Source organism: Melospiza georgiana, chromosome 1, assembly GCF_028018845.1.
Source record: "Melospiza georgiana isolate bMelGeo1 chromosome 1, bMelGeo1.pri, whole genome shotgun sequence".
Classification (NCBI taxonomy): domain Eukaryota; kingdom Metazoa; phylum Chordata; class Aves; order Passeriformes; family Passerellidae; genus Melospiza; species Melospiza georgiana.
In genome coordinates this window covers 35,834,815-35,848,745 of record NC_080430.1, presented here as the reverse complement: position 1 = coordinate 35,848,745, position 13,931 = coordinate 35,834,815, and the positions used below count along the sequence as shown (strand labels likewise).

General features: G+C 36.2%; 1 protein-coding gene across 5 annotated transcripts in view; it reads left to right on the top strand.

The window, feature by feature from the left end:
- The window catches only part of ANKRD28 (ankyrin repeat domain 28), a 119,698-nt gene that overhangs the window by 60,403 nt on the left and 45,364 nt on the right, over positions 1-13,931 (top strand). For all 5 annotated transcript variants that reach the window (XR_009115434.1, XM_058038115.1, XM_058038027.1 and 2 more), the window contains exon 3: positions 6,786-6,864. Coding sequence is in view for 4 of the 5 variants with exons in the window: in XM_058038115.1 (XP_057894098.1) it covers positions 6,786-6,864 (79 nt within the window). In the remaining variant the exon portion in view is untranslated. The remainder of the gene's footprint in view (positions 1-6,785; positions 6,865-13,931) is intronic.

The following is a 13,931-nucleotide window of genomic DNA, read 5'->3' as shown; positions in this document are numbered from 1 at the left end:
TTGGTCATTGTTTTTATAGACTCTAAAACTCCAATTTGGCATAAATGATACTTTTTTTCCCCCTTAGGTTTTTACCATAACAGATAACTTATTGTCCAGGAGAAGGAGGTTTCCAGATCAAGGTTCACTGTGTTGTTAAATTCATTAATTTTTCATGGTGGAAATGTGACTATATCTTGATAGTTTTTATAGCCAAATTTCTTAGCCAATTACGACTGCCATAAGTATTGAAATCAGAATAGATTAGACTTTTTCACTGCTGTTGTTTTTAATGTCACTTTGCATGGGTTTCCCCCATTTTGTTTGTCCTGTTCACCAGGACTCAAGTTAAACTTTTGTCTTGTTTCTGAAAAATGCCCATATGCAAAATCTGACCATTTGCAGTTGCTGGGAGATTTTGATGTTTGGAAAATCAAAATTTGAAGTGGAAAGTTAGTGTCTCCTTTGCAATTATATAGCTAGTAGTAATTTCTTCTAACATGCTACAAGTATGGTGCTTCAAGGTTGTTTTGTGGTCAGTGTAGATTCACTCAAAAATATCTTACAATGGGATTTTATTTTTTATTATTGCTCCTTGTGACAATTTAGAAAACTGTAACCCTGTACTCTTGAGGAACACAGGTGTTTAGAATGACTTATGTTCAGGTAAACTCTTGGTTTGACCTAAAATGTTGCTCTGGTAACATTTTTCCAGACAACTTTGTAGTTCTCTTCTGATGTATCTTTTATTTTTTATTGTAACCTACAGCTGCTATCCAGTTTTTTTAAGGCCTCCACAAACTCACAGTGCCACAAATGGTAGTCATGATTAAAACCTTTTGTGCTTTATTCCATGGTGTGCCAGTTTTTATTATTGTTGTTTTACTACTATTATTATCATTGTTACCAGCTAGAAACAAGTAAAGAGCATGCACTGTTAAACTGGTACTGAAGACCTTAGCTAGCAACAGCAGTGGGGTTTGGCAGATTATGACTGATGTGACCCTTGTTGCTAAAAACACTTTCTTTCTCCTACAAGATAAGGTCCTTCTCATCAATGGTCACTCTGTGTTAATGAGCAAGAGGGCAAAAATTCCTCCTCTTTTTTTGTGATTTTTTTTGAGTTCTAGATTTGTTCTGCCCTCCTAACAGCTGGCATGAAGAGGACATGTCCTGAAATGTAATGAGTAGTGATAAGGTCTTACTAGTGAAAGTTTAGTACTGGGCTTGCACAAATGTTTCTTGCAAACGTGGTACAAGTGCTCATACAAATAGGAGCATGAAAATTACTTCAAGAAATTAATGCAGTCAGTATGGCAAATCTAATAATTTCAACTAAAATGTATGTACTGTCTGGCTTCAAAGGGTACTTTGTGGTTAGCCATGTAATATGTATTGGTTTTGTGGTTACTGTCATAATTTCTTCATATTTTAAGCATGCAGGAGACCATTAGTGTTACATTAGCTTTCTCTATATATTGGACATGCATCTTAATTTTGAAACATGGGGAGAAAATAGAGGTCTGCTTCCAAAAATTATGTCAAACAAAATTAGTTAGAAATTGGTTGATGTTTGGCAATGCAAAGTTCTGAGAATTGACTAAAAATATAAGAAAAAATCCAAAGAAATAGCAGATGACTTACAGTTAAGGTTGAGTAGAGATACAGTATTAATTTCTCGTGTATTTACAAGTTTTGAAAGTTTAGTACTTAATCCTTTTCTTCTAGTTTCAATTCAGTAATTTTCAAATGCTAGCTATGTGTTTCTAAGACACAGTTGGGATTGAACATACTTCTGAAGAGTTAGTCCTCATTTCTGGAATCAAGTACCTAAAGTAAACTTCTAAGTAGTTTAAAGTTGGAATGTGAAAGCCAAGTATTTACGTGTGTTCTTTTTTTTTTTTTTTAATATAGGAACAAAAAAAAAATTAGTTAGACAGCTATTCCACCTGAGGAAATGATTTTTCTAAAAACTGTAGCAATATTTGTAACTAAAATTTGTTGTTTTAATGATTCCCAAGAGTAGCACTAGGACTTCACACAGTGATACTGGACACTACCAAAGGATTGGAAATACTTTGTAATCATTCCTTAGACATTTTCAGTGAACTCGAGAGTTATACATCATCCTGGTTGAAAAGTCCTGTCTCTCTAAACTAGCTGAATAATACACTTAAGAGTTATATTTAAGCCCAGTTTCATTTAAAAGGAATGTTTGTTAAAGCTACTGCAGGGTATGTTGGAATTGAAACTTGTTCAAGATTTGTGATTGTGTATTTAGAGTTGATTTTTACCAGGAACAGATGGCACTAGAAGCAGACAGATGACAAGTTATACAGCACAAAACACCTATTAAAAGATATTTTGGAACTGTGATCATAAAATAATGAGAGTATATTAAAGTGTCATTGCAGAATTTGGTTTTGAAGAGCAGATAGCTAAAGAGGAGTTTTTATGAAGGGGGAAGTTGCATTCAGGCTATTTCAGAAAATGCTTTAATTCAAAGAATCCAGATCAGTAGATGTTGAACTATTTGAAGGGCAAATTGAAATTATATTCTAATGTACTCTTGGGAGAGTCATAGATTGTTTATGGCAGTCTTGTTGGATATTCATGGGATAAGAGATTTGCCTCAAAGGCATCTAGCTCCTTAAAACTCACTGTAGTTGTATGTGGCTACTCTAAATCAATTACTGAGATAGAGCCCAAACCAGGAATAAATTGTTTTATCTCAAAGGACACTTACTCAAAGGATACTTTAAAAAGAGGTAGGTTTGAAACCTACATCTTTAAATTAGCATAAATTTGTCCTTTGTAGAAGCTTTGATCCATAAAATAAGCAATGAGGCAATTAAAGCTTCTGGTTTAGGTCAAAAGGAACAAAGGTGGCATCACCATTGTTCTAGATTAGAGTTTATGAAGAAGCTCACAGTGTCAATGTCAGTTTATTCCAGATTTGGTTTTGGCAGGGTCAAAAGGCCTTCTTCTGTGCATTTCTCATATTCCTATTTTATGCAAACTACTGTGTAGATGGAATGCATGGGAAACTCGATAAATGGAATTCTTGGGAATGGCAGGATTGTATATTTTTCACATAATGCAAAGGTACATGTGGATATGATGCTGGGGCTTTTGTGATGCAGAAGCATCATTCTGAAAACCGATTCCTTAAGATCTGAGCCCTTTTATTGCTTTTTAGTTTAATGACAGTACTGACCAATATCTGGAGTTAAACTTGAGAGTTTCCTTTTGGGAATATAATTTTCTTTGTTGTTTCCATGGGAAATAAGTTTTAAAAAGGTAAAAGTTCTCTTTCAACTGTGTAAAACCTGCATAATACAATCAGTGTGATCTGTGTCCTCACTACCATTACAGCTGATTTAGAGTTGTAATAGTCCAGTTTGTCATGCAGATATTTGAACTGGAAAATGAAGGTGCCACAACACTTGCTTTTCTGTGTTGTAAATACTGCTGCAACACTGCAATACTTGGAATTAAATAATACCATCAGTATTAGATTTTACATTCTGTGTAACAGTGACTATTATGAACAAAATCCCTTCTCTAATGAAATTTTTCTTTTAGTGTCATTTAAATTTATGAAATTAAAGGAAGAATATGAGGTCCAGTATTTATATTAGTGTTACAACACCAGTGGTGCAACATGTTGCCTTCCAAAGTTCCTTGTTAAGGCTGAAAGCTTTCTTAGTGTTATTTAAAGTAGTCCTTTATATGCAGCAATTTGTATTTGCAGATGAAATTTGTTCATCAAATGATGACTTGCTTGAATAAAATGTAGTTGATTTGTTCAGAAGTACTTTAGTAGCATTTAAAATGCAGAATTCTCTTTAATTTTATTCAGCTTTCATTTACTAAAATTAATTCATTAAATGTAATTCTTCAGATGGAGCAAAATGAGAATTTTCCTGTAGTGGAAGTAAAATCTTCATCATGAGAGATTGCTGAATGCAGCATTTCTGCTTTTTTTTTTGACAGGTTCTGAAAACCAGGTTTTTAAATACTAAACAAAAAACTTTTTTCACAGAGACATTACATTTTTAAAAAAGTGTTTGGAAGCATCAGAAGAATGCCAGCTGTGAAACTAGAGGGGAAGGAAAGGCCAGGGTTTCTGTCAAAGCACCCTCAGCGTGTGGAATATTTGTGGTCGGTAGATACCCTGGGGCTTGGGATTGTTGAAATTCCGATCTCTGGAGCTGACCCAGAAAGGAACAAGCCCTGAGTGTCCCAGCAGTGCTGCCCTGGTGCTGCAGAGAGCAGGGACATGTCCAACCTCCTGCCTAGATGTGCTCCCAGTTTGTGCTCCCTGCTGCAGAACTGGGAGCTGGGCTTTGAGTGTTTGCAGTCTGTCAGCTTAAGAGCAGCAAACCTGAAATATCTGCATGGCTGGAAACTCACAGCTTGGAGAGGTGGAGTGGAAATGTTGCTTGTGTTTAAGCTGCTTTTATGTTTGTATCTTGGTGATTTCAGGATGGGTTTTCACTAATAGAGCTTGGATTTTTTGGGGAAGTATGTCTGAAATTAATCAGAAGTTTGGACCATGGATGCTTTGGGAAAATCTATTTGTGGCTTGGTGATGAGTGTAGTTGTAGATAAACCCTTCCCTTCTGTCCACTGTTTTATTGGAAGATTTCTGATTCATTCTGTCACTTTGATTACTGGTATGACTTCTGTCACTGAGATGCTAAAAAACCACAAAAGAAAACAAAGTCACCCAGAAAACATGTGTGATGTACATTTTTATAGTAATGAGTTTTGCCCACTGAGTGGGGAATGCAGTTTCTCTTATGTTCCTGTGTAAATGCTCTCTCTACAGAAAAATTTGCTTATGGCCTATCTTATTTTCTCTAACTCTATGATGAAATTGCAGACAGAATACTATCATACTCATTCTTATGTGTTCCCTAATCTCTAGTTTATAGACTTTTTTGCATTATCAAAAAGGCTTCAGTGCCAGCTCTCTATAGGAGCTCTGTTTTCCATACTGAAGGAATAAAAACAGATTTTCATTGCTGGCTGGTCTTTACTGTCTTTCAGCTGGGGAAACAAGTTTAAAATTTGTATTGCTTTTCTTTTTTCTTCATTCTTCTGGTATTTTTCCTTTCCTTTTTTCTTGTTTGTTTTTGGTTTTGGGGGGAGGAGTGTTTATTTTGAGTTTTTTGTTTGCATTTTTTTGTTTTGTTTGTCTTATCTGTTTGGTTGTTTTTTTGGGGAGGGCGGTGTTTGGTTTTTCTCCTTTTTTTAAAGGTTTTTTTTCTTCAAGATATCAAGTCCTTAGTGCCAGGGGCCTATCTTTTTTTATCCTAGATGTGTAAGCTGCATTTGAGACATCCTGGCAAGAAATTGGTGAGGTATATGTGGTGTTAGTGATAAGTGTAGCATTGATTCCTTAGGGTGCATCAGTGTCAGGTTTGCACTGCTCAGTTTGGAATTTCTTGCATGTAATTCAGATATTGTGTTAGGAAACATTGCTAATATGGTGAACTGTGTAGCTTTAACTTTTTCTGAGCAGGGACTAGGCAGGGAGTGGGTTGTTTGGGGCAAGGGGTTGTGTGTGGTGATGTTTTTGTAGAGGGGGTGGTTTGAATGCTCTGAATTCTGAAGTTGCCTTTTATGTTTCAGAAGAACTTCTTGGGTCTCAGCTCCAGTTTTGCTCTAAGATCTTTCCTGCCATGAACTCTAATTTTATTCTTACATGGTGCTAGCTGTCAAGTCAGGGTTCACTAAATAAGGTTATTCTAGCAAGGGAGAAGATTGCTTTTCACAATAAAATGTCAATAGAAAATGTGTGTTAATTTTATGATAGTCGTGACACAACAGTAGAATTAATAGAAAAGCCTTGCCACTTAAAATTTCTTGCTGAATATCAACCTGATCCCTCAACCCCAGTGTATGTGAAACTCTACTAAAAAGATCTAAGCAGAGCTTAGGGCAGAACCAGGATGCTGACTGATTATCTGTCTCTTTTCTGATTTCTCACCAGCCTTCCCTCAGAGAGCAAACTGGTTGGTTCTTGTTCATTTTTATCACTCACTGTGATGTGATCTTATTTTTCTGATTAAGCTATAAACTGGTGCAGGGAAATTAGCACTGATCCTGAAAGAGTTACAAGATATTTTGTGTTTATCTTTCAAAAGAGGAACTTCATTGTTATATATTGTGCATGAATGAATAATATGTCTTACTGGTACCTTCAGAAGGACCTTAATCAGCTTGAACTAATTAAAAGTACTGGGTGTTACTTGCAGAGTGGGTTTTTTGCAAAACAAATTTCACCTCTGTCTTCTCTTTACTTATTAATAGTAATTGAAACAGTTGAAATTGGATTCCACTATTTTTGCCCTTAAACACTGTAGCTTCTTTTCTATTTTCTATTAAAATAGTAACTTCTGAAATTGCTTTAAACTTCACAAAGAAGATGTTTCTCACTAATTGTTGCATATGACATTAAGAGACTGGTTTTAACTGTGTGGGACAGACTCGAGTTCGTGTCTCTGGAGACAAGTGACTGGTGGTTTAGAACTGATGGGTTAATCTGAAGATGTGATGAGCATCCTGTGTGTGTCAGGAAAAAGTGGTTGGCTATGTGGGTGTTAAGAGCTCCTTAGGGAGAAGCATGCTTGTCTTAGTAAGTTTGACTATGTCTTTAGAGTAATCATATTTTTTAAATATATAATGTACAGTATTTGAAAGATGAACTTTTATGCAGTGTTTTTTCATAACATACAAAATGCTAAACCATACTTTTTTATTTTAAATAAAACCTTTTTTCCCCCCTCTTACCACAGGATAATGAGAAAAGGACCCCTTTACATGCTGCTGCCTATCTGGGAGATGCAGAAATTATTGAACTACTTATTTTATCTGGTATGTTCTATTCCTGTTAATGGAAAACAAATAACTCTATGCACATCCAAGGAAGTATTTATGTACATCTTAGTCTGTGTAGTTTTTATTGAGATATTTAATGTACTAGAAATTAAAAATGCTTGTACAGAAATTTTAGTTTCCAGATTTACTAGTGTTGCAATACTGTGTATTTCTGTAATTCTGCTCTAAATTATTTCTTTGTAGAAAGCTTTCTCAGTTATAGCTATTTTTATTTGTAGCTTGATCAGCTTTCAATAGTTCAACACTATTTTAAAGAAGTAATAATGTCTATGGTACAGGTGGGTGTTAGCAGTATTTCTTTCATTCTGAAATGCCCCTCAGAAAAGCAATTACATTTGAGCTTAAAGGTGCCATCCAGAGTTGGTTGTATTAAGTATCTTTGCCTGTTGACTTGAATGCACAGAATATAATTAGAACAGCTGAAAATGCTATAAAATATCTCTTTTTTTCCTATTTATTTGTACTAATAAAAATTCCAAGTTCTGCAAAACAGTACACTTTGGGTTGTGGGTTTGGTTTTGTTGTTTTCTTAAGGGTAGAGAACCAAGAAACTAAACCAAAAACCTGAAGAACATCATGACAGAAGGTCTTTGATCTTGGAGAGACCTACCCATTAAGTAGCTTGAGGCTGAGTTCATAATACAGAGCTTCAAGCTTACATAGAAAGATGAAAACTTGTAGCAGTGCCACAGAACTACTTTAATCTTCAGTCTGCTTAATTGCAGGCCTTACCTGTGCAAAGCTGGCTATGTCTGCTGCCACCACCCCCCATCAACCCCTTTTACAAATCCTGCTTGAAGGAAATACCACTTCTAGGGTTACAGGAGTCACTTCCAGACCTTCAACTGAATTTGCTGGGCATAATTTAATTTGTTATAATTTTAGTATTATGTAATATTGTTGTTATATATATTACTTATACTCTATATAAGTATATATACATATCATAAATATACATTATGTCATATTAATTAATATATCTATTGTATGGACATACTCTACAGTGACATTTTGTCCAGAAAAGTTCACTTTTGAAAATGTGCAAGGTTTAAAAATCTAAAGAGGTGCTATTTTTCCCTATCAAGATGGAAGGCAAGTTCTTGAAAATACATAGTGACTCCTTTAATCAACTAACAATGTTACAAATTTTGCAAAGTTGTAGTCAGCTACTTCTGAGAGGGAATCATCTGTCTGGTTTAGATGAATATAGTCCATTTACCAGATCAGTGATAGAACAAAATATCCCTTTCTTGGGTGAAAGGCTTATGGATGGAGGGGAATTCTAGTTCAGATGGGAATGAAACTAGATCCTGGCTGGGAGGGAGTGGAAGGAGAAGAAATATTAGTCCTGCTATTTGGGCATGTAGCCTGGGGTTAAGCATAAGGAAAACCAACAATGGAGAACAAAGAAGGGAGGTAAGAATTAGAACTGTACAAGTAGTGCAAAGCTGAGCAGCTGCATGAAGGAGAGGTTGTAGGTGCTGCAGTGTCTGCAGATTGTTCAGGGAGGATGTGAGACATTGATATGTCCCAGATAACATTTATTTAATGAAAATCAAGATTGGCTTACAACAAAACAATGCATTAGATAGTTGCAAATCAAAAGCTCTGAAAGCTGTGGCGATGTCAGTCCAACCTTGGTGTGCTCATGTGCTGTGCTGTGGGCTGCAGTTCCATGCTGTGCCTTGCTGGAAGGGCACAGCCTCCTGAAAGGCCCAGGGAGAGGCTGCACTGAGAGTGACCTGGGCTGGTGCAGTGAGGGGTGCACAGGTAGGTGTGAGCTGTTGTGAGTGAAGAGAGGCATCAATTGCAGGGGGGAAGTGATGTCTGAGTGCTCAGGCTCTTCAATTTGCAAGGCTATGCTGTACTCAGGCACATATCTGTATATTACTTGCCTGCAAGCACAAGGCAAGTTTTAGGCAAGCCTCTTAAATATTTAAAAAGTATTCACCAATTTAGTCTTCCTCATTTCTGAATGCTGGATTTGAAATCTTTGTGGTTGGTGAAGTATGAGCACTCAGCAGTATCAGAAGTGCTGAGGCAGCTGCTTCTCAGAGAAATCAGGTCTAAATGTATCAAAATGCACAAGCTTTGATTTGTCTTTTAGCTCTCTTAATTGAAAGGTGGGGAACAGAGGTTAAGTGTATTTATCCTCTCCATTTCATAAAGATAAGGAAAATTCATCTGTTATGTTTCAGCTGGAAATTAAATCTCTCCTTTGAGGCAGATATATAATGTTACACTTTGTCATAATAGAAGAGCATTAGGGAGCAAATAAAGAACATCTGTTAATGCAGCAAGGCTTGAAAACTGTTTGTTGTGTTGCAAGACCTCTTTTTTAAAATTGAGGAGAGTGGTTTGTTGAATAAATAGCATTTCTGTGCTACCATCTCCTCTGTGCAGTAAATTCACATGCAAAAATTGGGTTATGTGACTTTAACTGATCTATTGTAACTTATCTGTGCAAGGGATTAAATAAAGTGTAGACTACTTTCATCCTAATAGTTCTTACCTTGTGAAAGCTTGTCTTTGCAACTTTTAATGTCCTCTAACACAGCTTTGCTCTAATGTTACTAGGAGCCACTTTACAGTTTTCCTGCTGTGCAAACTATTCTACAAAGACTGTTTGCTTTGATGTTTTATTCTTTCTTCTAACTAAGAAGACCTCAAAATTACTGAAGTCAGTATTAATCTTCCCACTATTCGGTGGCTCATACTTGATTCTTTCTTATTATTCTTTATTCTTAAAGTGTTATTATAGAGTACTTACACATAAGTTTTTTAATTTGATTGGAATGTCTTTTTCATCCTGCTCCAGGGGATCCACATTGCTTTTAAATATGTATTGTGGATCACATATTGCAGTCACAATGTCTTTATATTACTTTGCTACAGACCTAAGTAACCCATATTGCACGTCCTGAAAATATAACTGATCCAACCTTTGACAGACTGTTTTTGGAGTAAATTTTCAGTCTCAAGAGCATTATTACTTAGTTGTTGAATTCTTGAGATATTTTTCTACAAAATTTTAAGGTTACTCTCTGACCTTTCCTGTTATCTTTCAGCTGGACAAGGAATCTGAAGGTGATGCTTTGTGTACAGGCTTCAAACATCAAAGAAAATTGCTTTACTGTCTCCATTTTTGGCCTGGACGTTAAATTGCCTTTGTTTTTTTTATTTTGAGACACTGAACATTAATAAACTTGTTCCCTGAGGATGTGAATGTCTTAACAACAGTTTTTCATACCACTGTGGTTTGTGGAAGTTTAAGATTTCAAATAATCTCTCACTTTTGGATTGTAGCTAGATAAGCAATTAGCATTCCCAGATTTGTTGTGTAGGGAGGTGACCAAGAGGAGGCATGAAGATTATTTGTAGTATCCAGAAGGATAGAACAGAAGTTTATATTTTAGTCACTTGAGAATCATAATTTTAGAAGCATTTTCCTTTTTGTATTACTCTGGGAAGAGTAGTAGCGCTCCTCATAGTTGTATTTTTATGACCTGTGTACAGCTCTGCATCCTGGTACACAAATACACCTGTCTACTTGGCATAATTGCACTGACTTTAAGACTGTAAATTATGGCAAACTACTAAAAAGTAGAAAAGTACAGTATTTAAGTCTTAATTAACTGAATATCCAGCTTTTTGTTCTTTCCAAGAAGTCCTGATTTAAAAAATCAAACCCTTCTTTAAGTCTGGCATGTCAACTGTTCTGGAGAGGCTTCTTGCTTTATAAAAAAATCATTCTTTCTAGCTGTCCTATGATTTTTAATCATCAGAGTCTACTGTGCCAGGAAGTGTCATGTGAAAAGCAGAACAAATTAGCATGATCAACCAATGTATTCTTTTGATTACTAACTTTTTCCATTTATTTTCTAAAAATACCAGAGAGATGATTATTGTTTTCACTGAAATCAATGTAATTCACAAAAATCAACATTTGAATTGTCTGTTATGTTCTTCTGAATGGATTTAGTTGCTATATTGCATTGATACTTAAATACTAGCACAACACATTGCTGTTTGCTTAACCCAACATTTTCTCTGCATGAAGCTCAGTGTTATGTGAGTGTGGTCAAACTCAATCTCATTAAGGTTTGGCAGCCCACGAGTTTTTGTTTCCTCTGGGTCAGGTGGAAAATGTAAGAACCGTGCTGATGCTGGAAAACTGCCACTGTAGTCATAACAGGTTTTGGAAGATAGTAAAGACCCTTCAGTGTCACAGCTCTCTACTACCTCTGTTTCTTTCATCTAATTACAAATCTCTGCGAGTGTGAGAAATCCATGCCCTGACAGTCACATGGCTCAGCTGCTGGAAGGCTCTTGCTGCCTCAGTCCCAGCAGAGTGAAGCTCCCTTTGTTGGGATTGCAGATGTACCCACAGGCTGGGGCTGTTTCACAGGGGCCCCTTTGACACTGACTGTATCTTTCAGCCGCTTCCTCTTCTTTTCACAGCGTTGTTGGCCGATGTTTTTCTTTTCCAAGCTGCCCTAACTTCCCCCTGGCAGCAGTAAAAGTCAGTTGCTGTGAAGAAAGTAGCTCTGATGTTCTTTGAGAGAAAAAAGTTAAGCTGACTCAGGAAAAGATAGAACTGTCAGTAGCTTGAGTCAGAGAACCTCATGTTGCTCACTGAAGCTCAAGGGGGGAGTGACTGAGATGCATCAGAAACTGAAATTCTGAAGGGAAATTGGCTTATATTGACAAATCAGTAAAGTCCTTGAAGGGTGGCTTTGACTTGATTCTTGCTTTTCTTGCTTTCCTCCCTTTTCTGGCTAGTGTGTCTCCATGAGTATTTGTTTTGTGGGGTTGTTTTGGGGTTTGGATTTTTTTTTTTTTTTTTTTTTTTTGGTTGGTTGGTTTCTTAAGGAACAAAAATTAAAACTGTTCTTGAAGGCTTATTCTCTCTGGACAAATGATTCCAGACCTGTTCCTCTTGGATTTTTTCACTATTCTATAGATCTTCTGCTACGCATTTAGCTTTTAAATAGCAAGAAGCTTTCTCTCCATAAGGTCATTATTTTTGCAGGAATGATTTTCCAAGTATCCAAGTTTTCAATAGGAAATTACACTCCATTTCTATTATTGATTATTCTAATTCATATCTCAAATCTTATACTTTAAAAACTTCTTTATGTCCTCCTGACTGTTTGCATATTTTTCTATGTAAGGAAAAGTTTTCATCTCTATCTGTTTATTCCTCAGTATGTCTGAGAATTTCTGCTTGCCAGTTTAAGTGCTTCCAAGGTCATTGTCTCTAGACAAAAAAGTGGATCATTCAGAAGGAAGAATTTCTGAACCTATTACTTGCTATTAGGAAAATAATTAAATAGAATCTAATTACAGCAGGACAAGTGGTTACTTTCAGTGATTTATACCTGAGATCTTCCTAATTTCTCCAAAGATAATATCTAAAATTATTTCAATATACTAGTTCCTAAGACAAGGTTTGTTACTGTCTTAAATGCACTCTATAAAGATATTTTACTCCTAAATAGACATTTCAGAGCTTCAAATACCAAACATTGGTGTCTGTATTGCATAACTGAATGAAAACACTTTTACTTTCTTTGCTTATGTTATGATATTGCTCAGTCACTAGCACATCTTGTACAATAACAAAGGAAAATACCATCCTTGAGAGTCTAAAAATACAGACTGCAAACAAAACAGTGGAAGGCAATTGAGTACTTAAGTCAGTACTGTGAACAAAGATGAAAATGTCTTGTCAGTTCTGTTGTATTTCTTAATCTATTTCCAACTAGTGACGCATAAGTAATTCAGCCACTGCATTCATTAGTCTTCTGAGGACATTTCCAAATAGGAAGAGTTCTGGTGCAGAGGAGCTGTGGAGGAGTGTCACAGCCAGAGTTTTTGTGAGAGGAACACAGAGGTGGTGTGAGACAGGGCAGTGTAAGAGTTGTGTGGCAGTTTATGGGTGAAGGAAGAGATGCGTGGTTGTTCCTTGCAGCATTTCCTGCCCAGTCATTTCTTGTCTGTCTTTGTAAGAGATGGTTGAGATGCTAGATCTTACTGGAATGTAAGAAGTATGCAGAAACATATGGACAGGAATTGGTGGCTAATAGCACATTTAAATGTGCAATTGCCACATGTGGGCTGGTAGAAATAAACTCTCCAGGATCATTCTGTAAATCAGTGCACATATTCAATTAGAAGATTGTCTCTTGAAACATAAATTTGTAGTAAGCATCACAAAGCTTTTTAGCTCTGTACTTTATTTATTAAATGTGTCTTTCTAATTGTCAGTCTTGCAAATACAATTGGCAAGATGAGATGTAACGTTCAGGGACTAGGAAGAAAATTATGTAATACTTCTCTCTCGTTACCACCCCACCTTTTGCAGAGCAAAAGTACTTTAATATTTGCCTAGATGTGTAAAGTAACTGGGCTGTACTAGCAAAATTAGTGGTGAAATGGGTGATTTTCTTTTAATGTTTAATGTTTTGGCTTAGTGCACCAAGATGGAGTAATAATTCATATCATTTGGAAGGTGCTGTTTTAGGGGAGGATCATTCACGTGATTGGTTCTTAAGTCCTATTTGTGTTCCAGCATTGAGATTGCTCTGACAAGCACCCTTATCCTTTTCCTGCAAACTCTGTGGCATTAAAAGAGTTGAAATTGTATAGTAAACAAATCAGAAGTTCTAATAAACATATCAAGACCAGGCCCTTGAAGTGTGTGAGATCCAAGGGACAGAGGCAGAGGCGGGGAGAACGGCAGTTTCTTAGGGTTGTTTTTTGTTTTGTTTTTTTGGTTTTCCATAGAGGGAATTAAGATACACTGTCCTGTGCTTTGAAACAGCAAACTGCTCATAGCTGGCATTTGAAATGTGAGAAATGCCCTGGTTAACATGTCAGCAGGTTGAGCTTCACAGGGATAATATTGCATTGGCAGTGCTGTGCAGTAGGTTATACACATACATGTGTTCAGACTCTCTTTAAGCTAAATGGGAAGAAATATCTTAAAGCAAAAGTTATTCAGTGGAGGTATAACATTTGGTGTACATTTTTGTAACATT